Raw genomic sequence first — 26,229 nt, 5'->3', positions numbered from 1 at the left:
GGGGGGTGCCAGGACAGAGAAGGGACAAACCTCCAGTTACTGCTTTACAGACCAGGTCATCTGCTGATGCTGCCTTAGGAAGAGGTGCTGTTTCCCGACCACCTGAAGCTGGCCTATCAGACAGGCAGGGGAAAAGCTGCTTGGGGGTGTAACCCACCACCACATCCACCCTCTGCCCTCCAAGGCTGGGCGTCCATGGCCACAGATCTTCCTTGAGGATGGCGAGAGATGACATGCCTTGCTCCCCACCACCACCGCATCCCTCAGTGGCCAGAGAGGCAGCATCTGACCCAGTTCACTCTACCTTCCACCGGCCTTACCTGGGCAGTGGCAGCTCCACCTCCAGTGACCCTTCGCTCTGGTCATGGTCTGCATCAGGATCACTTCCAGGACCCAGGTCCGGCGAGGCCGCTGCACATGTGTCGTCATCACTGTCTCCGAGGGCACTGTCTGAGCTCTCGTTCCGGGGGAGGCCACCTTCCACCCTGAAGCCGGCATCGCCACTGGGCACAGGAGTGGTGCACCCGCTCGTCACGAGCGCGTCTGCGTCCTTGCCCCTTTGACCCCCCGGCCTTGCTGGCGCACCTGCAGGGCTGGCAGGTGCGCATGGGGTGGCAGGTGCGCCCGAAGCCCCAGCAACCTCCACGGCAGCCTCGGTCCTGACATCTCTGCCCACCCCAGATACCCCAGGGGACCGGGAGCACATCAGAATGCACTGGTCCTGGCCCTCCTGGGCTGGGTCAGCAGCTGCCCCAGGCCCGGCCGGGGGTCCCTGTGCCGGCTCTGGCTCCGCACACCTGCAGGCCTGTAGCCGCTCCTCCATTGCTTTGGTGCGACTTTCAAAGTCCGACTCCGGAGACACGGAGCTCCCAATGTGGAAGGTGACCTTTTCCCAAGGCGGCCTGTCCCGGAGACGTCCATCAGGGCATGGCCTGGCCGCCGACCGGTCTGGCAGCTTCTTGGGCATCTCCCCTCCTGGCTCCGCCCCGATGGCTGGAGGGCTCATCTTCAGCCCGGCGCCTACACCTGCACCGCTGGGGAGCCTCGCAGAGCCGCCTCGAGGGGGCTCCTTACTCTCCTCTTCCCCGCATGATGCGCCCTGAGGTCTCCACACGCCGTGGGCTGTCAGGCTCTTCTCCAGAGCCCCGCCTCCTTCTCCATCAAGTTGGGGACACAGGTCTCTGGGGTCAGCATCTACCGGGACCCCAGCCAACCCCTCGGCCATGGTCATGGGCAGGGTGGGCGGCAGGAGGGCAGGCTCACTCCTCACCGTGACCACCACGTACTCGGACTCCTCCACCTCCCCCCTCTCCAGGGCGGTGGTGATGCTGCTCCCGTGCAGTATCTGCTCGCCTTGCGCGGGGCCCCCACTCCACATCAGCTGGTTCTCCTGCAACTCTGAGCACCGCACGAAGTAGGTCAGCACGTACAGTATGCGCTGCACCAAATCCTTCTGCTTCCCCAGCACCACCGTGCGCGTCAGCCGCACTGGAGAGCCGATAGCTCCGTAAAGGTCGCCTAGAGGCCAAGTGGACACAAAGACACAGTCACCTGGGTGAGCGCTTCAAGGCTGTGTCAGCCTGAACAGGAGAAACACGGATGCCGTGTTCCCAGACCAGACTCACTGCACACACCCGAGGCACACACACAGGAGTCATTAACTCCTAGAATGACCATCTTTTCGTTTCCCTCTAGGGTGGAAAGTCTGCCTGGGAAGGCCGGTCAGGAGCAGCCCTGCTCTGGGTGCTCATGGGCAGTGTGGTGTATGCTGGGTGCAGTGCAGGGATATGCTGGGTACAGCACCAGTGTGTACACTGGGTTCAGTGCAGGTGTGTGCAAGGCGCAGCATGGGAGTGTGCTGGGTGCAGTGCCGGCGTATGTTGGGTGCAGCATGGGTGTGTACTGTGGGTGTAGCACCAGCGTGTACACTGGGTCCAGGGCTGCGTGCAGTGCCATGCACACAGCCCCCGTTTGCGGGCTGCGTCTCACCATGCAGGTCAGTGGGCCAGCTGGCTCCCTTCTCCCCAGGGACGGCTAAAGCCAGAGCCCTTATTTGTGACCAAACCAAATCATTTATTTTGGAAACTAGAATGATGAGATCTTTTCTAGAAGAATCCGAGGACAATAAGCCTTGGGGTTACATCCAAATTCTGGGATCTCTGAGCAGAAGTGCAGTGAATCAATTCAAAATACTTAATGAAATGGTTTGCTCAATACACAGGAGCATCAAGTGGAATCAATTTGATTAACATGAAAAAAATCACTTGGTCATGAATAATGAATCTGATTTTTTACTCTTGGGTCATATGGAAATTCTACTGGAGAAAAATGCGCCATAAGTTATATCCTGACATGCTGATTAAAAACTGGCTAAAGGTAGAAGAAAGGCAAACCTTTGAGAACCAGCAGCACAGGCTTCTCATCACAGGTATCTGTCCAGTGCCTGACTATTAAAATTACTGCATTTCATAAAATCTGAGTACTACCCTTGGTAAGGTGTATCTCTGGTACTTTGATAATAATATTGACAATTACAACAAAAAGCCAACACTTCCTGACTGCAGGCACAGTGCTGAGTGTTTCACGTAGATTTATCTCCCTTACATCTCTGCAGGAGCAACCCTGAATCAGAAACCACTTTGGGAATAATCAGAATGCTGGTATAAATCAAAATGTGGAACGACCCTAAGTAAAGGAGAGGAGATACATGGTGACAGCTACAGGTAAGAACTCAGGAATCTGGACTCCATCTAGAGGGAGAGGGGGGAGACAATTCTTGTGAAGTTGCTCAGTCGTGTCCGACTCTTTGCGACCCCATGGACTGTAGCCTACCAGGCTCCTCTGTCCGTGGGATTTTCCAGGCAAGAGTACTGGAGTGGGGTGCCATAAGGTTAAGACTGAGCAGAAAGTGATAGGACCCATCAGAGGTGGGTCCTCTCCTCTTGAGAGGATTCCCAGAATTAGACTCCGAGAACAGGTAACGGGCAAGGCAGAAGTGTAGCCACACGATCCCCTCTATAAAAGGACTAAGTTACAAACTAGTAGAACTTTACCTCGGAAGCTTTGCACCTGACTGAGAAACCATGCAAGAATTGAAAATAACTTAGAACTGTAGCTGCTCTCCGGACAAGCACTTTTGTTTGAGAAAACTTTCTTGACTAAGAGCATGTTACTGCTACTTCCTGTGATCACGTCTGCTGTGGCTGGGGTGTCACGGCCGTGTCAGGGATTCACACGACACTACTGTTAACTCGGCCCCAGTATTCATCAAGAAGATGAACGGGAACACGGGCGGAGCTAGGTGGCAGTAGGGCCCGTCCCGGCAAACTCTCAAAAGGGCCTTGAAATCATTCAAGACAGACCTTCTCTTTGACTGAGGAACTGTGATTACAAGTACATTAGCACCAGGCATATTCCTGGGCATTTATATGTTCCTGGTTGCTGTGACTTGGTAAATGTTTAATAATAAAAATAATAATAACAATCATTGGAAATAAGTGTCTCCCTGTCAAAATATTACAGTCCTCAATGTTCTGTAATACTGGAAACCCAACCATCACTTAACCCTTGGCTTCATAAAGCTCTCCCCTGTGACTGTACCCCAGGCTGCACCCCGTCCTCAGTCTGTCCACAGCGGGCCCTGCTGGATTGTTGGGATGCTGGGGGGTACTTCTGAGAACATATGCTCTCCTTTGAAAGAGGATTTTGGGCCCAGAGGAAGGGACTCTGCCTAGTTATACCAAACACATGGAACTGATATCAATTAGTTAAACTTCACATGGCAAGCACAGCGAAGTAGAAATATACTTATCTAGTTAAATGTATACCGCTCAATTCATGTTCCTTTAAAATAGGTGACTGGGCACCAAGAAACACCATGTTTTCTAAACATCTGGCCCCCTTCTGTCACTGCTGAATAAGTTTTTCTTCAAGCCTGTTGTCCACAACCAGAACGGCAGTGCCTGGCCCTCCCTGGGAAGAACCCAATGACCCAGGAGTTGGGCTCCCGGCTCCTTCCTCTGTGCTGAAGGGCTGTAGCAAACCCCTTCAGGACACCCGTAAATCCTTCAGTTAACTCATCTGCACCTAGGATCCCCCTAACGTGGGAAACACACCCTCCTTCCTCCTCACACACTTCGTGACCCAGGGCACAGAGAAAGACAGCTTTATTATCTGTAATATAGTGAGGATGCAGCAACAGATTGAGAATGAGACTCTAATTAATTAGTATGTGCAGAAAGCACCTGAAATAGAGTGTGGCTCACAGTGACAGCTTTCATTTCATTACTATTAGAATATGCTCTTTCCCAAGCCTGCTGTGCCTGTCCCCTGTCTGCAATTCTTTTCTGGAAAATGCTGCCCTTCTAACTGTGCACCGAAGAACTGACGCTTTTGAGCTGTGGTGCTAGAGAAGACTTGAGAGTCCTTTAGACTGCAAAGAGATCAAAGCAGTCCATCCTAAAGGAAATCAACCCTGACTATTCATTGGAAGGACTGATGCTGAAGCTGAAGCTCCAATACTTTGGCCACCTGATGCAAAGAGCCAGCTCACTAGAAAAGACTCTGATGCTGAGAAAGATTGAGGGCAAGAGAAGGGGATGACAGAGGATGAGATGGTTGGATGGCATCACCGATTCAACGGACGTGAATCAGCAAACTCCAGGAGATAGTGAAGGACAAGGGAAGTCTGGTGTGCAGTCCATGGGGTCACAAAGAGTCAGACATGACTTAGTGACTGAACAACAAGTGTGTCTTCCTTGAAAACCCCCTCTACTCACTCCTCTATCTCCTGGGGCCCCTGCTATGTCAACAGCTGCAGCAGCAGAATGGACAATAAGGCCACTTACAGATAAGCAGTGGAGTTCCCACAGCAGCCGTGAGTCATAACATCTCATAGCACAGACGGAGAAGTAGAGGCACGGAGGTTAGGCTGCTTGCCCAGGAGGCAGGGTTTTAGTCCAGCCGTCTGGCCCTGGCCCTCACCCTCCACACTGCACACTCTCTCTCTCTCTCTGGGCTGGCTTCTGCCCACCCCACCAAAGGAGTGCTCAGGACATTCTCAATATAACCTGCCTCCTCCACAGGCAGCAGGAGTCCCAAGAGTGAGCTGCCTGGCATCCCAGACCTGGGTCCAGCCGACAGACGGGGTCGTGGGACAGAGCAGGTATGCAACCCTGACTGGTCACTGCAGGCTCTGCTGGTGAGAGGCTCTGGCACCCACCTCTCCCACCCTGAGCCCTGGTCTCACAAGCCCATGCTCCGCCAGCCACCACGTGGCATGCCAGGTCCCTGTGCCAGGCCTGAGCGCGAAGCTCAGAGAAGTAGCCCAGGGGGCGGTGGACAGAAAGACAAGGTCTCTGCCCTCAGCTCAAACTTAAAAGGTAATGGAATCACAGCGTGTGCTTACTTTCTTTTTTCTGACTTTCCTCCTATCCAGTCCACCCTCTCTAGGGCAGTGGGCCTCAACCAGGGGGTGTCCTGCCCACTATGGGACACTCAGCAATGTCTGGTGACATTTTTCACTATCACAACTTTGGAAGAGGGGTTTTCACTGGCAGCTGGTGAACAGAGGCCAGTGATGCTGCTAAACATCCGACCAGGGATTTCTCTGGTGGTCCAGTGGCTAAAACTCTGTGCTCCCAATGCAGGGGGCCTGGGTTCCATCTCTGGTTAGGGAACTAGATTCCACACACTACAACTAAGACCTGGCACAGCCAAATAAATATTACCAAAAAAAAAAAAAGTCTGACCAGGCACGGACAGCCCCTCTCCCCACAACCAACAAAAAATTTTCTGGTCCAAGTGTCAGTGGTGCCAACATTAAGGAAGCCCACCAGAGGAGGAGCCGTGGCTGCCATGTGGGAGGACCCAGAGGGCCTGCATGGCTTTGAAGACCAGAATGAGGCTCTGGTGGGGTGAGGGTCCTGCTTTACAGGAAGAATCTGTGGGCCAGTCTCCTGTTCCCTGCCAGCCCAGTGACACCTGGGAATCACTGGGTAGGATGGCTAATATCAACCGAAAACGTTGCTGTTTCTTCAGTTCCACCCCACGCGGCCTCTGAATGGTCACATCAGGTACTGACCGAGCTGTGCCCAGAGAGGATTGTACGGGTGTGTCTTGGCCAGCATGTTGACCAGCTGAGAGGTGCGTTTCTCGGAGAAGGCTTTGATGGGTGGGTGATCAACGGGCATGACAGTGGGTACCCAGGCCAGGTGGTAGGTTAGGACTGCAGTCAGCAGGGCAGCAAAAAACCTTGGAGAAACGGGAGAAAACATAACCAAGTGAGTCAACGCAGGAAGAGGCAGTCACCCACAGCACGTACACGGGCGAGGAACTGCCGTGCAAGGCCCCAGTGGGCCGTCCTTACTGGTTCTTGTTGATCTGCTCTATCAGGAGTGTAAACTCCTTGAGGAAGCGCTGGCACAGCTGGGTCCTCTCCAGGGTGCTGGACATCATGGCCAGCCATACGGGCTCGGCGATCCTGGGCACGGAGTACAGGCTCCAGATCGTCCCTCTACAGAAAAGAAGGGGAGCAGGGAACTGTCACAGGTCGTCCCTCTACAGAAGAGAAGGGGAGCAGGGAACTGTTACAGGTGTCGTGGTGGATGACCTTTGCATAAAGGAACCCAGAAGAAAACAGTCATCTGGATCTATGGAGCCCCTAAGGCATTCAAAGCAGAATATAACACAGGGGTCAGGTGCAGGGCAGGAATAGAGACACAGACAAAGAGAACTGACTTGTGGACACAGTGTGGGAAGGAGATTGGGGGTGAACTGGGAAAGTAGCACTGTCATATATACATTACCGTCTGTAAAACAGACAGCTAGTGGGAAGCTGCTGTATAGCACAGGGAGCTCAGCTCGGGGCTCTGCGATGACCTAGAGGGGTGGGATTGGGGTGCGGGAGGGGAGCTCAAGAAGGAGGGGACATATACGCATACTAATGGCTGAATCACGCTGTTGTACAGCTGAAACTAACACAACTTTGTAAGGCAATTATACTCCAATAATAAAATGTTTTAAACAGAAAACTACAAATAAAGTAATATGAAACAGGGGTTGGTAAACAAGGACACAATGTACAGGTCAAATCTGACCTTTATTATAAATAAAGCTTTATTGGCACACGGCCATGTGCATCATTTCCCTATTATCTTTCGGTACATTTGCACAATGGAAAAGCTAAGCAGCTGCAGCAGAGACCCCTTTTCAGGAAACATATACTGAACACTGATGTAAAGTATCCTTTAAGATGCCTTGTGTCAGAATCTAGGGCAATTTTTACAGGAAAAAAATATAAGGAAGAAAAATCAAATATGTTAGACTGAAAATGTGACCAGAGGCAACTCAACTCTCCCAATTTCTCGTCAGCACCTTCCTTCTCTGAACCAAAGCACTTTATTCACTTCACATGAAAAAGCTACATAAATGTCTCTTCTTCACTATATTATTTACTAGATTGTTACACGGACTAACAGAATCAAATTCTTAGGACAGTATGCTGTTAGGAAACTGATTAGTCTAGTCATATCATTTTACAGATTAAGAAACCGAGGTGTAGCGGAGCTAGGTTCCTCGCAGCAGACATACACTCCGATGAGGACGCCTGGTGCCGCGGGCTCTGCTCCAGCCCATGTGGCTCACAGGGGTCTTTCCAGGGAGCACACCGACTTAGCCTAGGCTTCCATTCCCCACTGAGAAACTGGCTTTAAGAAGCACTGCAACAGCCCTGCTCAGCCTGTTGACCATGAATCCCACGTGCCCCCCAGAGCAGACCACCTTTCTGCCTCTGAGGTTAGGACACATCCCCTCTCCCTGGTGAATATACACGAGGCATATTCTGACCTCAGTTTGGGGTCATGTGCATCAAGGAGCTGGGACACACAGGATCCTGCCTTGGCACAAAGCAGAGCATCTCTGAGCAGGCAGGAGGGACAAGTTACAGCCACATGGACCTGGGGTTCACTTACTGAAACCAAGGCCTCCAAGCACTAACACACCATACTGTCATCGTTTCTGAGCAGCGGTTTGCTAAAGTAAGAACAAGACCCATACATCCACAGTGAGGCCTCTGATCCTGCACTTTAAGATCTGGACCTCTCATTAAACAAGTGTGCAGACGCTCTAGCACAAGCCAGCCTGGAGTCTGCCACAGCAGCCCCAGGGCGCCTACACTGCAGGAAGTTCACTAGTCACCACACTGCCACCGAAATACACAGCTGCACATATTCCTTAAACATCTGACTTAGTCTGAGCAACCCCAGATAATGAGTCATGTGTTACTGGAGTACTTTACACATAACTCAGGGCTCAGCAAAGACTGGATGGAGACTTTGCTTCAAACAGCATCTGAGTTCACCAGCCTTTACCTTAATCATCACAAAAACCTTCTAATGTTCTAAGAATTGTAAACATTTTTGTTATGCAGCTAGAGAGGAACAGTTAGATTCATTCATTAGCTCGTGACTGTTTCAGAGGGGACTTCCACTCCCCACCCAAGAAGCGGGCTCTAAGGAGTGCTGCAACAACCCTGCTCAGCCTGGTGATCGTGAATCCCACCTGCCCTCAGAGCAGACCACCTTTCTGCCTGACACAAGGGGCAGGACCTCTAGAAAACTGGTCTCCAGGATACAGAGGTCATCAATCAGGAACTCAGAGTAAAGATACACTAGGGTGACCATGTGATTTATGTCCCGAGGAGGACCCTCACGGGGAGGACACCAGGTGTGCACAGGACGGTCCTGACAAACTGGAGTGTGATGTCCCTGACACACACACTCTCCCCACCTGCGCTCTGGAAGAACACCTGGGCTTCAAGTTTCTGCATCTGTAAAATGGGCCAAGAGTGCTTACTCTGAGGGTTTTTGTGAGATGACACAAGACATACGAACATCAATTTTCTCCATTCATTCTGGTAGAGACAATCAGATCAAAGACTGTCCTTCAGGCAGTCATGAGGATAACTTGGTGCTGGTGACTTAAACTTTTTGCTCCTTTGGGCCTTAGCTTCCAAGGAAGGAGCGGCTAAAATAACCAATAACTGCCAGCCCCCTAGTTGGAATTTGCCCCCAACTCTGAATTCCGAGTCATGGTCTCCACGTATGTGGAGGTTCAAGGTTGCTGCTCCACAATGTCCCTTGCTGGGTTTGCCAAACGCTGTCAACTTACCTGAACTCCCCCAGAGCTTCCATTAGACGGCTGACATAGAACTGGACACGGAGACTCGACTCTGCTATCTTCCTGCAGGAAATCATGGCCTTCGGTGGAGAGAAAAGAAGCCACTTTATGCTGAGACGACACTCCTTCACAATCATCTACCAGGCTTTATTCATGAGACAAGGTTACAGCCCACATGGGAGGCAGTAATTCCCTTTCCCAAAGCAGTGAGCACCTGCTGACTGGCATCAGTGTGCCTATGGATCTGTCTACCACTGCTGCCACCAATCCACGTGCCCCGGGAAAGCGATCCAGTAGAGAGAGCCCGCCGCCCTTACAGCCCTGTGGGGCCACGTACTGTACTTTCAGTACCTTTTCAATGGCACTCTTCAGCCTGTTCATGTGAGATTCAAACAGGGGGAAATGAGAAAAAAAGAAGTCCTGGAAATTCCTCTGTGCCTCTTCCTTCTCGCACAGTGAAAAGATGATGCTTATGGCAATCTTCTTCCTCCGGACTATGGCCGGGTTGGAACTGCAGGTTTCTTCGGCCAAGCTGAACGTCTCATCCATTGACCTGGAAGGAGAAGGGGTTTGAGGGGTCGCCCTGCTGTCAGTGGACCACAGTGAAAATGAGCCATGAAGCCAGGATGACACCCTGACAGCCTACCAGGGCATGTGGTCCTCACTCAGAGCACATCCCCTGCTAAGCCGTCCTCCTCCATCAGATTCTATTGTGAAAATGAAAACCTCTACTTGATACTCAGTGTTATCCTAACATGAAAAGAAACTTCAGTGAGAACTGAAAGTAATTTTAAGTGCCCTCTTATTAGACACTTAGTCCTTTTCCCTTGAACTGTGTTACATCAGACTGGTGGTATTTTGGAAGGGGTGTGAAACATCTGTTGGCTCAAAACACAGGCTCTCAGTTTTAGCTAATAGATGCCGGTAGATAAGACTCTCTGAAAGGGAAGGTCTGCTGCAGTCCACTGTGTGACCAGGACATCGCGTTTGGACATTTACTAGCAGCCAAGGCTTGCCTTCCCAAGGTTACTAAAACTATTAGATGAAGTTACTCCTCTAAATGCTGAGACTAAGCCACGTGACCTTGAACATTCTCCGGGAAACCCTCCAAGAAGAAAGAGCCCCCTCTTTTCTACTATAGTTAGCACCTGGACCAACTTAACGTTCTGTGCAAAGACTCTGCTTCTAGGATGAGAGAAGCATGAAGCCAACAAACTGAATATGTATTCAATTTGTTGTAAGTGATGAACCTCACAAATACAGCCAATCCAGGTCTCTCCTTTATTCTGAAAAACCAGCACATGACCATGTAGCTGCTAACAGCAAGAGTGAAAGATTTTTTTAAATTATTTTGTTTTTTTTTTCTCTATTAAAAAAAAAAACACCAAAGCAAAGGATGTGCATTCATGCTAAGTTGCTTCAGTTATGTACAACTCTTTGCGAAGCTATGGACTGTAGCCCACCAGGCTCCTCTGTCCGTGGGATTCTCCAGGTGAGAATACTGCAGTGGGTAGCCATGCGCTGCTCCAGGGGATCTTCCTGCTCCAGGGGATCTTCCTGACCCAGGGATAGAACCCACATCTATGTCTCCTGCACTGGCAGGCGGGTTCTTTACCACTAGCGCCACCTTTAGGAAGTCCCGAAGCAAGTGACATCACACTGCAAATGAAAGAGCCTAGCATGGCACAAGGTAGGTTTTGCAGTAAATCTTTCTCATTGACCCTAGTGTTCAGCTTCGTCTGTTGCTAAGCACAGGAGGACGCTGCCTCCTTCACGTCCCTTAGTACAAACTACACCCCGATGGCCACGTCTGCTGGCAGAACTCAAGGCAGGCAGCCTCATTCCCGGTCTTTAACTTGTTATTTAGTGCTCTACTCACAGGAGATTTCGAACATACCCACATTTTAAAAACATACACACATCAGAAGTTTTATGGTCAAGAAAGCTATCTCTTTTAAAATGAGATAAAAAAGGAAAGGAGACAGGCATCGTGTTCAGACCTCAGAGGATCATGTCACTGATGTGGCTGATACATCAGTAAAAGACTTCACTCACAGACACGCCAGGGGAAGGACACGGTCTCCCAGTGCTCTTGTAAATGTTAGGCATTGAAATAAACCAGCAACTGCTTTCTCTGAGAAACCCCTAGATCCTAATTATTTGCTTGGCAGAAAGAAACTGTCGAGGCGCTCTTACGATTTTACTTAATTTCATACAATGCTCCCTCTTTTTTCCCACAGTACCTGTCCAATAACTTTGATTCTCTGCACCAGTTTATTTGTATTCTGTAGAGGAAATTCTGAGCTTATGTTACACCAATCCTTTCTTGCAACCCTTTCTTCTTTGTCATCTCCTACTTCCCTCCTTTTTGCAAAAGTAAGAATGCCTACATCAGTCTGCATGTCTTGGTCAATGTGGTCTCTAATAATCAAATTGCAGTGACCATCGAGCTCTCTTCAGATGTCTGAGTCAGCTCTAGTTCCACCCTGAAAACAGTAACCAACTCCAGTCAGCACAGCAGACGGTGCCACCTGCTGAATTTCTGAGAATCACCCGCAGCTCTAACAGCGTGTTGGCTCTCACTTGCTCCCCTGAACTCTAAAGCAGCTGAGTTTCCTTCAGTCTGTAGTAGTCTTGGATTGGCCATGCAAACGGGAATAAATCAGGCCATGTGGTATTTACAAATATACTTTTTTTAAGCTTGGGATCATTTTTTTTTAATTGGAGGAAAATTGCTTTACAATGTTGTGTTGGTTTCTGCCATACGACGACTCGAATCAGTCATAATGATATACATATCCCCTCCCTCTTGAGACTCCCTCCCTCTCTATCCCAGCCCTGTAGGTAAGCACAGAGCGCAAGGCTAAGCTCCCTGCGTCACATTACACAGCAGCTCTCCACTAGCTATTTCACACGTGCTGCTTTCCCAGCTTGTCCTACCCGCTCCTTCCCCTGCTACGCTCACAAGTCTGTTCTCTGCCTCTGCATCTCCATTTCTTCCCTATAAACAGGTTCATCAGTACTATTTTTCTAGATTCCATATGTATGCATTAATATATGATATTTATGATATTTGTTTTTCTCTTTCTGACTTGCTTCACTCTGTATAACAGGTTCTTGGTTCATCCACCTCACTACAACTAACTCACATTCCTTTCTTTTTATGGCTGAGTATTACTGTAAATATGCTTTTAAGATCAACCTACATGACAGCATGCTTCAAAGTGTTTTTCAACATTTAACTATGCACACAAATACTTTACCATAGCTTTACCGTCAGGGCACTAGGTGAGATACACAGTCCATTTTGCAAACATGGAAACTGAGGCAGAGTAACTGACTTGCTTCAGAACAGAAAGGTTTTCAGTGACCACGCTGCAATTAGAGCCCAGGGCTTCTGTCTGCTGGCCCTGGCTCACTGCTTGGACACTGGGAATGCCCAGGGCTCTGGCCCCACGTCTGATCCATCTGCTGGGGTCACCCAGCTGAAGCACTGAGGGGAGGGGTGGGGAGCAATCACACAGCTGACAGGCCTTCAAGTCAAGGGAAGGCCAAGCTACACACTGAATTTTTCTTATTAAAGAAACCAAATAGAACTTTGTTGACACTTATGAACAGCATTTACATACGTTATGAATACTTCAAGAACCTAAATGAAGCCAAAACTCTACTATTTAAGTACATCTCAGTGACCCGTAGCTGATCTCAGGACTGCTTAGCCTAACTGCTTACGTCATCTGAACTTACACTGAATCTGTGGATTACACTGGAATATATGAAATCACCATTTCTATAGGTCAAAGAACATCTCATCAGCAACTCTGGTTACTCGTTTTATAATTCAAGTCAGCAGCCTTTCTGGCACATTACAGCTGCTTCTTCAGGGTTTCAACAGCCCCACTAAGCAGGGAAATCTCTGCAGCCTCTCTCCCACACCCCTCTGGCAGCACCTCTGCATCAGCTGGTAAACTGCCCCCGACTCCGCCTGCCCTGTCTCCAGGCACCAAAGCTCCCCGGGTGGGATGGCAGGGCCCCGAGGTGTGGGTGTCCACGAGCAACCAACACTATGGACTGTGAAGATCCCCCCTGGCCACCCTGAACTCTCTCTGGAATGAAGTCTTTGCTGTGACTTTTCCCTCAGAGCAGAAGCAATCACATCTCTGGCATCCACTGTTCTCTGGTCCAGAGTCAGAGACTAATCCCCACTCCCACAAGGGTGCTGCCACAATGGAGATGGGCGACACCCCTGTAACTGAAGGATCTTCACAGGCAGTGATAGGTGCTGAGTCCCTGCAGCCCTTCCATCCTGGGTGTCAGACAGGACAAGCCCAGGGCCAGCCCAGGCTGTGCCCCCTCGCAGGGCTGCTCTCAGAAGAAGCTTGAGGTAATATTCAGTGGGTACGATCTTGATCCCTAACTGGGTCACCTTTAACTTGTGCTCTCTAAGTGAAGTCTGATGGGGTGATGACGCATGCACACGGGCACGCACACAGATGCCAGGCAGCTGAGCACACGGGGAACTTGGACGCTGGGCAGTCAGCCTGGGGGCAGGCACATACCCACACGCCAGAACCCAGGTGCCACGAGGCCCCAGGTGGCAAGGCTGGGACCTGGGCCAGCAGATCCCAGGTGGTGGCAGCAGAGGTCACGGCTGTGGGAGAGGGAAAGGACTTGGGCGAGACATAGTGGAGGCAGCTTGTCTATCTATCATCAGAGCCCGCCCTTGTGGGGTCTACAAAAATACTCAGCTCTTTGTCTTGAGCCCCAGGGCAGTAAATTATCACAAAGAAGAGCCTACAGTGGACAATGCAGTAAAGTATTAATACATCAGGGAGTTACTAGAGTTCTTCAAAGAGTTTTTAATCTCTCATTTTGAAAACTGCAGCAACACTGCCAAGCAAATACAAGCACAGAAATAGAAATCAAGTGTAGAGCTTGTTTCACTGGATAGAAAATACCCATTACTTTCTAGATGAAGCTTTAGATGATGAAATTATTAATAAGGAAGCCTATTTTAAAATTAATTTTCCATATAATTGACAACATAGTATAGAATGCATAAACAGGCATTCTGAATTACATGCAATGCACAAAGACACTTCTAATTTCTTGTAAGACCTCCATAAGTTGCAGGAATTGGCAGAGGAAACATTAAAATAATCTTGTATAAATTTACATTTAAAACTGAATTCAGACATACAAAATGGATATGTGTGAAGAATAACATCTTTAGCAAAACTTCTCCATAAGAATAATCTTATCTAGACATACTAAAATTTATATTTTTAAAGTTTATTAAAAGTTTATCTCAATGTTGTTATGATCTATACAATTCCAGTAACTGTTACAATAAACAAAATGAGCTTTCCCAAAATAAAAAAATTATCAAAAATTATCTGCCATCTTGGCATTTGAAAGGAGCAGCTAACACCGCTTTCAATTATGCCAACTGACATACAAATTCTGATGACCTAAACAAATGAATCTGCAGAAAAGTGAGCCAGAAAAATCTTATGAGTCAAGATATCATATGAAGTATTACTACTGATTATATAAAATGACTGCATCCAAACTTTTTTTTGCAATTTATAAGTTTATGTTAATAGTCATGGATCACTATTATTCCTATTATATTTTGAAAGTAAAATATTTTTAATATATTTATTTATTTGGCTGTGCTGAGACTTAGTTGCAGCATGTAGGATCTAGTTCCCTGACCAGGGATTGAACCCAGGTCCCTTGCATTGGGAGTGAGCAATCTTAACTGCTGAACCATCAGGAAAGTCCTGAAAGTAAAATACTTTTAATGGAAAAGCCTTACACTCATTTTATAGGTTGTTCTCAAAATGCCTGGAGCATAATTTTTTAAAAAGAAACATTAACACGTGATGTTAATTTTGGGAGAAGAGGGTGCTGGCAGCCTGACGCCCTCTACATGTCTCAGCCCCCCATCTCTGGTTCTTTCAGGACCACTTCCATGAAGGTTCCCCAAGCCCCAGGACCTCCAGAATGCTGCCTCTCTCTCCCAAGCTCCAAACACTCTACCCTCTCTAAGCATTTATCTTCTTTATACCATTATTTACCTGTGCGATTTCACGAACTTCTGAAATGCAGTTGTGCAGCTGACTCTTCACTCCCTCACAAACCCTATACATGCTACTCACAACTCAACTTACTAAGTCAACCGACTGTCGTCTGGATTTTATAGGGACAACCATCTTCATTCCCTTTTAAGTTGTGGGTTTTATGAAGAAGAGATTGGAAGCTATTGATGTAACATCATCATAAGTCAAAAATGTACATTTTGCAATGTAACTAAACTTTAGATCTGAAACCAACTGAAATAAAGGCAAAGGATATCTTGGTACCATCTCTATTCATAATCAAACTCATGACTGTTTAAGAATTTAAGTTTTACCAAAAAAAAAAAAAAAGTGTATGTTACCATTCTTGGGTTCATATATTTTCAAAGACCATACTATGTCACCGTAAGCCAAGATTTATTCCAGCCTTCTCACTTACACAAGCTACTCCCGGAGGGGAGCCAGTACAAACAGAGAATGTACTCACTTTAAATCAACACAGATCTACCCAGATATTCCCAGTGTCTTTCCTGGACCCTCAACTTGTAAACTTCCAGGCTGAGCCGAAGCTGAGTGGAAAGCTTTCACACTTTCCCAGGGATGGCAGGTGAACGCGGTGTCTGCGGGCACCCCCTAGCTGGCCACCTGGGTGCCCCTTGCAGCAAGGGGGACCCAGCTTACCTCCTGGGGATGATGCCATTTTCCAAGCTTGTGGTCTGGCTCCGAAGCCAGCGGCGCTGGTAGCTGCTGGACGAGGAAGTGGAGGAGCTTGGAGACGGGAACGGTGTGATCAGAAGGCTGCTCAGGGAGGCTGCAAGAAGAAGACTGGAAAGTGAGAGTTGAACTCAAGGAGCCTGCATGAACCTACACAAAAAGCACAAGCCCAGGATCCTAACTGTTGTGGTTCTACAGGCCACACCCAGCAGGGGGAGACCTCCCTAGGACTTCTGTACTGTGAGAAAATATCCCATAAAAGGGGAAACAAGTCAAAAGGAACAGGGGCCACAGACAGAGCCTTGCATCCATGACCAGACCTCACTTACAAATGCAAACAATTATTACTCATCCACTCAGAGTGCACACTGAAGATTTCTGATACAGTGTTCCACAGAACTATTGCTATTGCTGCCGGGTAACCAATGCCCTACACAGCGTTTACTCACACACATTAACCTCTCTTGACTGCTTCTTCACTCTATTTAGAGGTGAAATCCAGGCAGAAAGGTAGTTCCTCCACACAGCATTGCCTCTCCTGCACCCCCAGCCCTAAATGCATAGCATTTGCCCCCAGGCCCGGCCCACTGCCACTCCCTTGCTGTGAAAGAGGAATATGTGCATGTGGGGTTGGAATGCTGGAGGAGGCAGACTTTTTCTCCTTTTACCTCCCCAAGTTACTGGGTCAGGTAGAGAAGGGGATGGAATGTGACAGGCAGCCAGTCGACGTTTTCAGACACAGGTACTGACTTCACTAAGCGCAGTATACCATGCTCGTGGACACCACTGGAAGGCAGCTTCTCCACGTGAGCCATCATGTTTTTATTTCTACTTTCACAGGCAGATGGAAATACGCTGAGTCCCCAGCGTGAGTTCTGAAATCCTGCAAGGGTTGCCTGGCTGCCCGGCAAGCATCTGCAATGTGCCAAGCACTGTGCAGCGCGTGGTGGCCCTGCATGGAGCTGACGGCTGCAAGACCAGAGAACCCCCAGCCACAAGGGTGCGAAGCTAACAATCTAGGCTTCCTTGTCCACAGCAGAGGTGCTGTAAGCATCCATGAGATGCTCTTCTTCTGATCCAGTCCGCATGCACAGGGAAGGTAGAGCTTATTCATCTGTGGATCCCTTGTATCCAGGATGTGCCTGGGACACAACGGACAATTAACACAGGTTTGCTGAACGTATGGCACCTCTGCACTGAAGTGCTGCCAGGTGAGGCTGGCCTGGTTTCAGCCTTGAGGCTGGACTTACACCTCCAAATTCAAATCCCCATTTCAAGTATCAGTGAGTAGGTAATTCTGTTGAGAATTTTGAAGGGAGATAGAGTTCTTCCTCAAAGTAAGAGAATACTACTTAATGAAAAAAATCCTAATTAGACATGTCTGCTCCACTCCCAAGTTCTTAAAATCCCCTATAAGATCCAGAAGATCCTCGTTCCCTATTTCCAAATCTCAGGGTGCCTGGTCTTATGCTGAGCACATCATCTTCTTCTTGGCAGGTGGAGGACACCATTGAGATGCAGCACTCGCATTATAAATACTTGTCCCTACCCTGTCACAAAAGCAGGATGGGATGAGCTAAGGACACTGTCTTCTGGAAGTCATGCTCATGCTGTGTGCTCAGTTGTGTTGACTCTCTGTGACCCCATGGACTGTAGCCCATCAGGCTCCTCTGTCCACGGGATTCTCCAGGCAAGAACACTGGAGTGGGTTGCTATGCCCTCCTCCATGGATGTTCCTGACCCAAGAATCAAACCCAAGTCTCCTGCGTCTCCTGCATTAGCAGGCAGGTTCTTTACGACTGTACCACCTGGGAAACCCTCTGGAAGTCCTACAGCTGCAAGATTCTTCTGCTCAGTAGAGGAGGAGTAAGACCCAGGCCCTCCTTCAAATCCCAGCTCTGTGGCTCACTGTCTGGGACACGTGGGTGGTTCACTTAACCTGTCAGCTTTCTCATCCATAAAACAGGAGCAGTAAAGGAGCACACCTCAGTATGTTTCGTGAGAGCTGCAACCTGCTAGTGGGTTATAAATTATTTAGCAGATCAAAACCGGTATTTTAAAAGAGAAGTATGAATGGAAATAGAGGGCAGTGTTAACACTAATTTATGACACTTTTGTTTGTCATATATAAAGATGTTTGTTACTGGATCATGATGTGAAATGCATTAGTGTGGGTGGCAGACAAAAGAAAGCTTTAAAAACCACTGACCTATTTCACACAGTTCCTGTGAGGATTAAACAAATCAATACATGTAAAACACTCAGCCAGTGCCCATACAGTAAATGTTACCTACTCACTCTCTGACAATTCTTAGAAAAGGTGGGCCAGGTAAGACATTTCAGAGTACTACTAAAAGGTCATTACTTCTGAATAGTTAATTGTGAAACGAACTGAGAACTTGTAATAGAGACATGAAAAAGAAAAGCAAAAAATTAAAATAAAAAAACCAAGGAGGATGTTCCCTTTATCCGTACTATAGAATGCGGAATAATAATTGTAATAAAAACATAAGCTAAAGGCTGGCTGAGCGTTCTCCAACATTTCCTGAAAAATATTCTGGGGGCTTCCCTGGTGGCCCAGTGGCTAAGACTCTGTGTTCCCAATGCAGAGGGCCCAGATTCAATCCCTGGTCAGGGAACTAGATTCTACAGGCCACAACTAAGAGTTCACATGCTGCAACTCATGATTCCATGTGCCACAACTTAAAAAAAAAAAATCTCGAGTGCCACAATTACCAACACAGCCAAATAAATAAAATAAGTATTTTAAAAATGCATTTTGATATCACATAGGAGGACTTTTATGCAAAAGTACTGTAGTGTATGTAGTCAATCATGCGTGCATGCTGCATTGTTTCAGTCATATCCGACTCTGTGCGACCCCATGGACTGTAGCCCACCAGGCTCCTCTGTCCATGGGATTCTCCAGGCAAGAATACTGGAGTGAGTTGCCATGCCCTCCTCCAGGGGATCTTTCCAACCCAGGGATCAAACCTGCATCTCCTGGGTCTCCTGCATCGGCAGGCGGAGTCTTTACCACTAATGCCACCTGGGAAGCCCGTAGTCAATCATACGTTTTAGCAAATGATACAGCGACAACTCTCAGACACAAGAACAGGCCTCATTTTACCTTGTAGCCTATTGCCATTTTCATGAGAAAAGGATGGATTCAATCCCCATTTAGTACGTGTGGCTATGGGCTGGGCCATGGTCTACAAGGGAGTGCAGCCTGGATGCTGCTGAGGCGCTTGTCCCCATCCCCAGGGCAGAGTGGGCTTCCCCGGCTAGTTCACTCACTTCACTGTGGGCCTGGCATCTCCAGGACACCAAAGAGCTTCTGCACAGGAGTTCCATAGGGTAGGTCCCAGCCCACACCATGCTTCCTGTCAGCTCCACAAGTTGGTGCCTCGGTTGTAAAACGTGCGACTTTCAGTTAAATTATTCACAGCCTCAGCTTCAGCTTTAAAAGTGCTATGTCTGACACTTCTTAATATTTTTAGTATCGCTCTTCTTTTTAGAATACTTTTATAATTAGCACAAATGCTAATGCACACAGACTGCAAAGATTTTTGGAGTTTTGCACATGAATAAGAAAACAATTTATGCTTGCATCCCCACCCCCGACAGAGGAGGGCTCTTAAATAAGTGTCTATGTATTCCTACAGAAATTAGCGATAAGAAAAAAGAATACATCTATAGGCTTAAAAATGTCAACTGCTGGCTCTTCTTGACCTGTTTTGTTCAAGATAAGGATTCAGCTTTATCTGGAAATACGTCTGCTATTTGGAGAGCTTACTGTAGTGATAATCTGACAAAATCTGGATTCAAAGTGACAACACCCTGAAACTCTTAATTCCATTTGCTCAACTTTGACGGAGCACCTACTAAGTTCCTGGCACTACCTGGGTCTGAGGCAGAAAGTTACAGCACAGAAAGTTCTTAACAAGCTCTGTCCTTAACAAGCCTGCATGCATGGAGTAAATAAACAAGATGATAACAGAGAGTGCTAAGTTCACATGATTTTCTTTACGAAACCAGGACAAAGGTTTATTCTCCAGTCAGTGGTCCAAGAACACCCTTGTGAAAATGGTACATCTCAACTAAACCTAAAACTCAGCAAGAGCCAGTCATGGAAAGGGCGTTATCAGATGTTCCCCAGGAAAATGACTAGATCATCTGAGTGTGTCTCTTTTAAAAATCTGTATGTACTCCTCCTCGTATATATGGGGAACATGTTCCCCCCACCATTCAAGGATCCACTGAACATCTCCTATATGTCAGGCAGGATTCAGGCTACTGGGGATGGAGCAGTCAGCGTGACTCAGTAGCTGGGTCTCTGCCCTAGGGGAGCTTACTCTTCATGGGAAAAGCAGCAGCAAGCAAAAATCCCCAAGGAATTACAAAACACAACCAGAATGTGGTGAGTCCACAGGGGCAAACTCAACATTGGAAAAGGAAATGCAAACTCAAACACTCAGAAGCTGCTACGATTCCTCCAATGGGAAGAACTGTGAGTTTGGCTGGTTGATGCTGCTGCAAAATGGAGTCATGTGCTCTCCGACCTGACAGCACACCTGGGACAGTGCAGAGGCAGGACTGCAGCAAACATCTGGGTCTAGAGTGCAGGTTTGGACTTGCCAGATAGCCCTCACTGGCAGGAGACACCTGGGCGGAGGAACCCGCAGAAGCCCCAAGTCCTCCATCTCTTGCACAGCTTGGACAGAACAGATGAGGTGTCTTTGTTTACGGACACACTCGCGCCAAAACTCAGTTCAGTTCAGTCGCTCAGTCGTGTCCAACTCTTTGCGACCCCATGAACCGTAGCACGCCAGGCCTCCCTGTCTATCACCAACTCCCGGAGTCCACCCAAACCCATGTCCATTGAGTCGGTGATGCCATCCAACCATCTCATCCTCTGTCATCCCCTTCTCCTCCTGCCCTCAATCTTTCCCCACGTCAGACACTTTTCCAATGAGTCAGCTCTTCGCATCAGGTGGCCAAAGTGTTGGAGTTTCAGCTTCAGCATCAGTCCTTCCAATAAATATTCAGGGCTACTTTCCTTTTAGATTGACTGCTTTGGTCTTCTTGCAGTCCAAGGGAGTCTTGGACTTTTCTCCAAAACCACAGTTCAAAAGCATCAATTCTTGGGCGCTCAGCTTTCTTTATGGTCCAACTCTCACATCCATACATGACCACTGGAAAAACCATAGCTTTGAGTAGACGGCAAAGTAATGTCTCTGCTTTTTAATATGCTGTCTAGGTTAGTCATAACTTTCCTTCCAAGGAGTAAGCGTCTTTTAATTTCATGCCTGCAATCACCATCTGCAGTGATTTTGGAGACCGGAAAAATAAAGTCAGCCACTGTTTCCACTGTTTCCCCATCTATTTGCCATGAAGTGATGGGACCGGATGCCATGATCTTCGTTTTCTGAATGTTGAGTTTTAAGCCTTTTTCATTCTCCTCTTTCACTTTCATCAAGAGGCTCTTTAGTTCTTCTTTACTTTCTGCTATAAGGGTGGTGTCATCTGCATATCTGAGGTGATTGATATTTCTCCCGGCAATCTTGAATTCAGCTTGTGCTTCTTCCAGTCCAGCGTTTCTCATGATGTACTCTGCATAGCAGTTAAATAAGCAGGGTGACAATATACAGCCTTGACGTACTCCTTTTCCTATTTGGAACCAGTCTGTTGTTCCATGTCCAGTTCTAACTGTTGCTTCCTGACCTGCATACAGATTTCTCAAGAGGCAGGTCAGGTGGTCTGGTATTCCCATCTCTTTCAGAATTTTCCACAGTTTATTGTGATCCACACAGTCATAGGCTTTGGCATAGTCAATAAAGCAGAAATAGATGTTTTTCTGGAACTCTCTTGCTTTTTCAATGGTCCAGTGGATGCTGGCAATTTGATCTCTTGTTTCTCTGCCTTTTCTAAAACCAGCTTGAACATCTGGAAGTTCACGGTTCACATATTGCTGAAGCCTGGCTTGGAGAATTTTGAGCACTACTTTACTAGCGTGTGAGATGAGTGCAAGTGTGCGATAGTTTGAGCATTCTTTGGCATTGCCTTTCTTTGGGATCGCAATGAAAACTGACCTTTTCCAGTCCTACAACAGGCTAATGTGACCAGACCTCTATTTTCTCTTCAAGCTCAGCTTGCAGACTCTCCCCTCACTGCGTCCAGCCTCCCTCTGTTCCCAGTACATAGCAGTCTTTATGCTGCCCACACACAAACTTGCAAAGCCTGTTCCCAACCCTGGGCTCTGCCCCAGCAGCCCCCAAAGTTTAACATGTTCTCTGCTCTGGTCTTCACCAAGCAAGTTAGCAAGGTGCTTGAGTCAACTGAGACTTCAGCTTCCAGGAGAGGCATTCCTTGAGCAAGCACTCTGGTGGTGACTGAAGCCTGCCTACATTTTATTGTCTTTCTCTGTGTCTTCTCTGTTGAATATAAACTACATGTCTACTTGATTACTGATCTCTCCTCACATCCAACAAAAACGTCTGGTGCATAAGATTCTCAAGAAAAGTTGCTTCATGATGTCTGTCTCAATCAACAAGCACAGCAGACCCAAAACATTAGAAAAAAAATTTCTAGAGAGTTCAAAACCTGAATTTGTTAAAAAGCTTCCTATGGTCAAAACTGTATAGAGAGCATAAGGATTTTCTCCCCACCTCTTCATTTTAAGTCTTTTTTATGTTTGACAGGGAAGCCTAGTGGCTCAGATGGTAAAGAATCTGCCTGCAACGTAGCAGATGCAGGTTCGATTCCTGGGTCAGGCAGATCCCCTGGAGAAAGGAATGGCAATCCACTCCAGTATTTTTGCCTGGAGAAACCCATGGACAGAGGAGCCTGGTAGGCTATAGCCCATGGGGTCAAAAAGAGTCAGACACGACTTAGTGACTAACACTTTCACTTTGATGGTGGAAGTGATGATGGTGGTGGTGGTAATGGTGATGGTGGTGGAGGTGATGGTGGTGATGATGGCAGCGGCGGTGGTGGTGATGATGGCGGTGGTGGTGGTGATGGTGGTGGTGGCGGTGGTGGTGGTGATGATGGTGGTGATGTTGGAGGTGGTGATGGTGGTGACGGTGATGGTAGCAGTGTGGCTCTGAGCCTGAACCCTTTCTCCCAGTTTGATACAGAGGGTACTACAACTAAAACAGTACACGACAACAGCTTTTGTTGACTGTAACACTAACAGTACTTCTCTTAAGAGTTTCTGCTTATTAAACACTTGAAAAATATAAAGTTCTTTAAAGTTCAGCAGTTGTGTTTCTAATCACAGAAGAGCTGAAGTACTTAAAAGGTCAATTATTGTCTGATAGGAAGACGTCTTTTTTAATAAACCAAACAAGTTAATTGGCAAATCAAATTCTGATTAAAACACATTTAGCTCCCAAACCATAGAATTACTTTAAGACTACATACAGTCCTCAAAAGCACCACAGGTAACTTTTCAGTTTTAATAAAATTTCTTTAAAACCCCCTGAATGAAAAGACAATGTTCTTCTCATCAAGATTTCAAAACATACCAATTTTTAAAAACAGACTTCAGGGGACTTCCCTAGTGGTCCAGAGGTTCATTGCAGGGAACATGGATGCCATCCCTGGTCAGGGATCTAAATTCCCACACGCTATACAGTGTGGCCGAAAAAAGAAAGAAAAAGAAAAGAAAAACAGACTGCATTTTTAGAGCAGTTTCAGGTTCACCACAAAACGGGAGTGGCAGGTGCAGAGTATGCACAGGTGCTCACATGCACAGCCTTCCCCAAGAGCAGCATCCCCACCAGAGGGCATGTCTGCTGTGACTGACCACCCAGAGTCCAGAGCTTCACGGGGGTTCACTCCTGGGTACATATCCCACGCTGTCTGGACAGATCATGACACGCACCCACCACTACAGCACCACACAGCATAGGTTCACTGTCCTCCCCCCATCTACCCCCACCCAAGCCCTGACAACCACCATCTCTTTCCTGTCTCCATCGCTTTGTCATTTCCACGATGTCACACGGTGATTCTTACAATAGCACACCATCACATCAGCCTTTCGTGACTGCCTTCTTTCACTTAGTCATGAGCTTTTAAGTTTGCTGCTGTCCTTTCTTGGCTTCATAGCTCATTTCTCTTTAGCATGAAAAATATTCGACCAAAAATACCTTACATTTTAATCCCTCATCTAGGATATAAATTCTAGCCTAGCCCTGGTGACCTACTCACTCTCTACATTTATACGCCAAGTTATGTAACTTACCCATGTCTTTGTAGCCATAGTCTGAACTCTAAGAACGAATCTACAAAGGATTTGTAGAGGTTGGTCCTTTGTTCTTCCACACAAATAAAAGTGATTTTGCCCAACTTCACAAAGGATTTTAATTGAAATTACACTGACTTTACATATTTATTTGTGGAACTCGATCTCTCTCTCCAGATAATATATATGCATTCCTCTAACAACGATTTTAAAATTTCTCCTTGACAGTAGCACATATCTTTTCTCAGAAATATTCTTAGATCTCTTGTAGTTTTGCCTGCAGTGTGCATTACTTGTTGATTCTAATTTTTCTTAAACAGGTATAGATGAATACAAGTCTAGAAAGGAAAGAGGTAATGTGAAAGAACTGACAGATTTGTGAAGAGAAACATCTATTCTGGGAGCACACCAAGGGTCTGGCCTGAAATATGAGAAGCACAAAGAACTGAGGAAGCTGAGCTCCGCCCCAGCTGAAGAATAGACAGTCGAGCCCGAATCAGCGCTATCCTTCCAAGCCCTCCTCTTAAGCTCAACTGTGCCTAGCTGGCCCAACTGTGGAAACCAGCAGAATGAGTGAGTTCTTTAACAACAGGGGACCCTCCCGGAGGTGAAACCCAGACGGCGCTTTGCGCTCCCAGGGCACACTGCGCACAACGAGTGTGTGGTCCGTGTGCAGACCCGCTCCTCCTGTGACATCGGCCTGCAGGGGGTGCACAGACTCCTGGTGACCTTCCGCCGGGGAACTGTACCTAGTCCTCTCAGACCCCTCATTCCAGATCAGGTTCCTCTCTATAGAGGATGATTTAAAAGGAAAAAAAAAAAAAAGAGGCCTCTTTTCTTCAGGTGTGGTGTGTGATGTTCAGAGTTTGGGGCAGCCGTTAGAAAGCCAGTTCATCGTGAGGATGAGCCAGTGTCAGCTGTGATCTTGGAGCTTCTGCTGCCTGTGCAGCTGCAGATATTCCCCACGTTCCCAAGGTGTTGGCCTTGGGAACCTTAGACATGAGTGGACATCAAGGTCAGAGAAGCTGCACACAAGCACTGCACTCTAGTGTAAAAAGGCGTTTCCCAAGGAGGGCAGGTTAAGCTCTCAGACGCCGGTGTGTGTGGACTGCAATGAATCCGTCACCTAAATGCAGGGCAGGCAGGGAAGCTGGGTGTCTCGCTGTCTGCGGATAAGCCAGGTGGGGAGGGTGGGATGGTCCCCATGCTCATGGATAATGGGTAACAGAGAAACCAGCACCAACTCACACGTTTAACTGAACACAGGCGCAGGCACCACAGACAGCAGTATGTACAGAGCCACGGATATACACGGAACACAAAGCAACATAGATCAAAGATCCTGAGTGCCGCAACTAACTGCCGGCACAGCCAAAAAAAATTTTTTTTTAAATGACATTTAAAAAGAAAAAAAAGACATTTTACCTCTGTTTTCTTTCTTCCTAAAACCCAGAACCCCAGTCTAGTCACGTGAGAAACATCAAACAAATTCTAACAACTGGCATTCTATGCAATACCTGACTGCTAGTTCTTGAAACCATCAAGGTCACCAAAACAAAGTCTGAGAAACTCCCAGAGGAGAGTGGAGCCAAGCGGACACGACAACTGTTAATAAACACGCCATCTTATTAACCAAGATGTTACTAACAGGGAGGCTTGTGCAAGGTACACAGACGCTCCCTACTATCATCTCAACTGCTCTGCAAATCTACAACTGTTCTAAAAAATAAAAATCTATTAAAAAATATTTTCCCCATCTCTCAACCAGTAAGACAGGAAGTTACAAATTATAGGAAAAAGAGAATAAACAATGTCATTAATTTTTTACGTCTTCTCTTGCTGATTCAAGTCAAACTCTGGGAGTCCCTGCTCTGCTTCAGGATGAGCACTTGGTCCCACACAGCATGGGTGGTGAGGAGCAGAGGCCTGGGGAGCACAAGAGGCCTCAGTGGACAGAGACCTGCCCCGGGAGCACCCAATGACTTTGAAGCGGCTCCCAGGAGG

At 47.5% G+C, this 26,229-nt stretch overlaps 1 protein-coding gene across 6 annotated transcripts in view; it reads right to left on the bottom strand.

Moving 5' to 3' along the window:
* The window catches only part of FNIP2 (folliculin interacting protein 2), a 126,396-nt gene that overhangs the window by 23,858 nt on the left and 76,309 nt on the right, over positions 1–26,229 (bottom strand). For 5 of the 6 annotated variants that reach the window (XM_027567242.1, XM_027567244.1, XM_027567245.1 and 2 more), the window contains 6 exons: positions 15,942–16,071; positions 9,529–9,730; positions 9,169–9,257; positions 6,368–6,514; positions 6,083–6,252; positions 321–1,518 (listed from right to left, as the gene is read on the bottom strand). In XM_027567242.1, coding sequence (XP_027423043.1) covers positions 321–1,518; positions 6,083–6,252; positions 6,368–6,514; positions 9,169–9,257; positions 9,529–9,730; positions 15,942–16,071 — 1,936 coding nt within the window. Of the gene's footprint in view, positions 1–320; positions 1,519–6,082; positions 6,253–6,367; positions 6,515–9,168; positions 9,258–9,528; positions 9,731–15,941; positions 16,072–19,271; positions 19,519–26,229 lie in introns of those variants that run through there. The other variant, XM_027567246.1, reaches the window with a different exon arrangement.

This window comes from Bos indicus x Bos taurus, chromosome 17, assembly GCF_003369695.1.
Source record: "Bos indicus x Bos taurus breed Angus x Brahman F1 hybrid chromosome 17, Bos_hybrid_MaternalHap_v2.0, whole genome shotgun sequence".
Classification (NCBI taxonomy): Eukaryota; Metazoa; Chordata; class Mammalia; order Artiodactyla; family Bovidae; genus Bos; species Bos indicus x Bos taurus.
The sequence above is the reverse complement of the archived record's forward strand: the minus strand, read 5'-3'. Positions and strand labels throughout refer to the sequence as shown.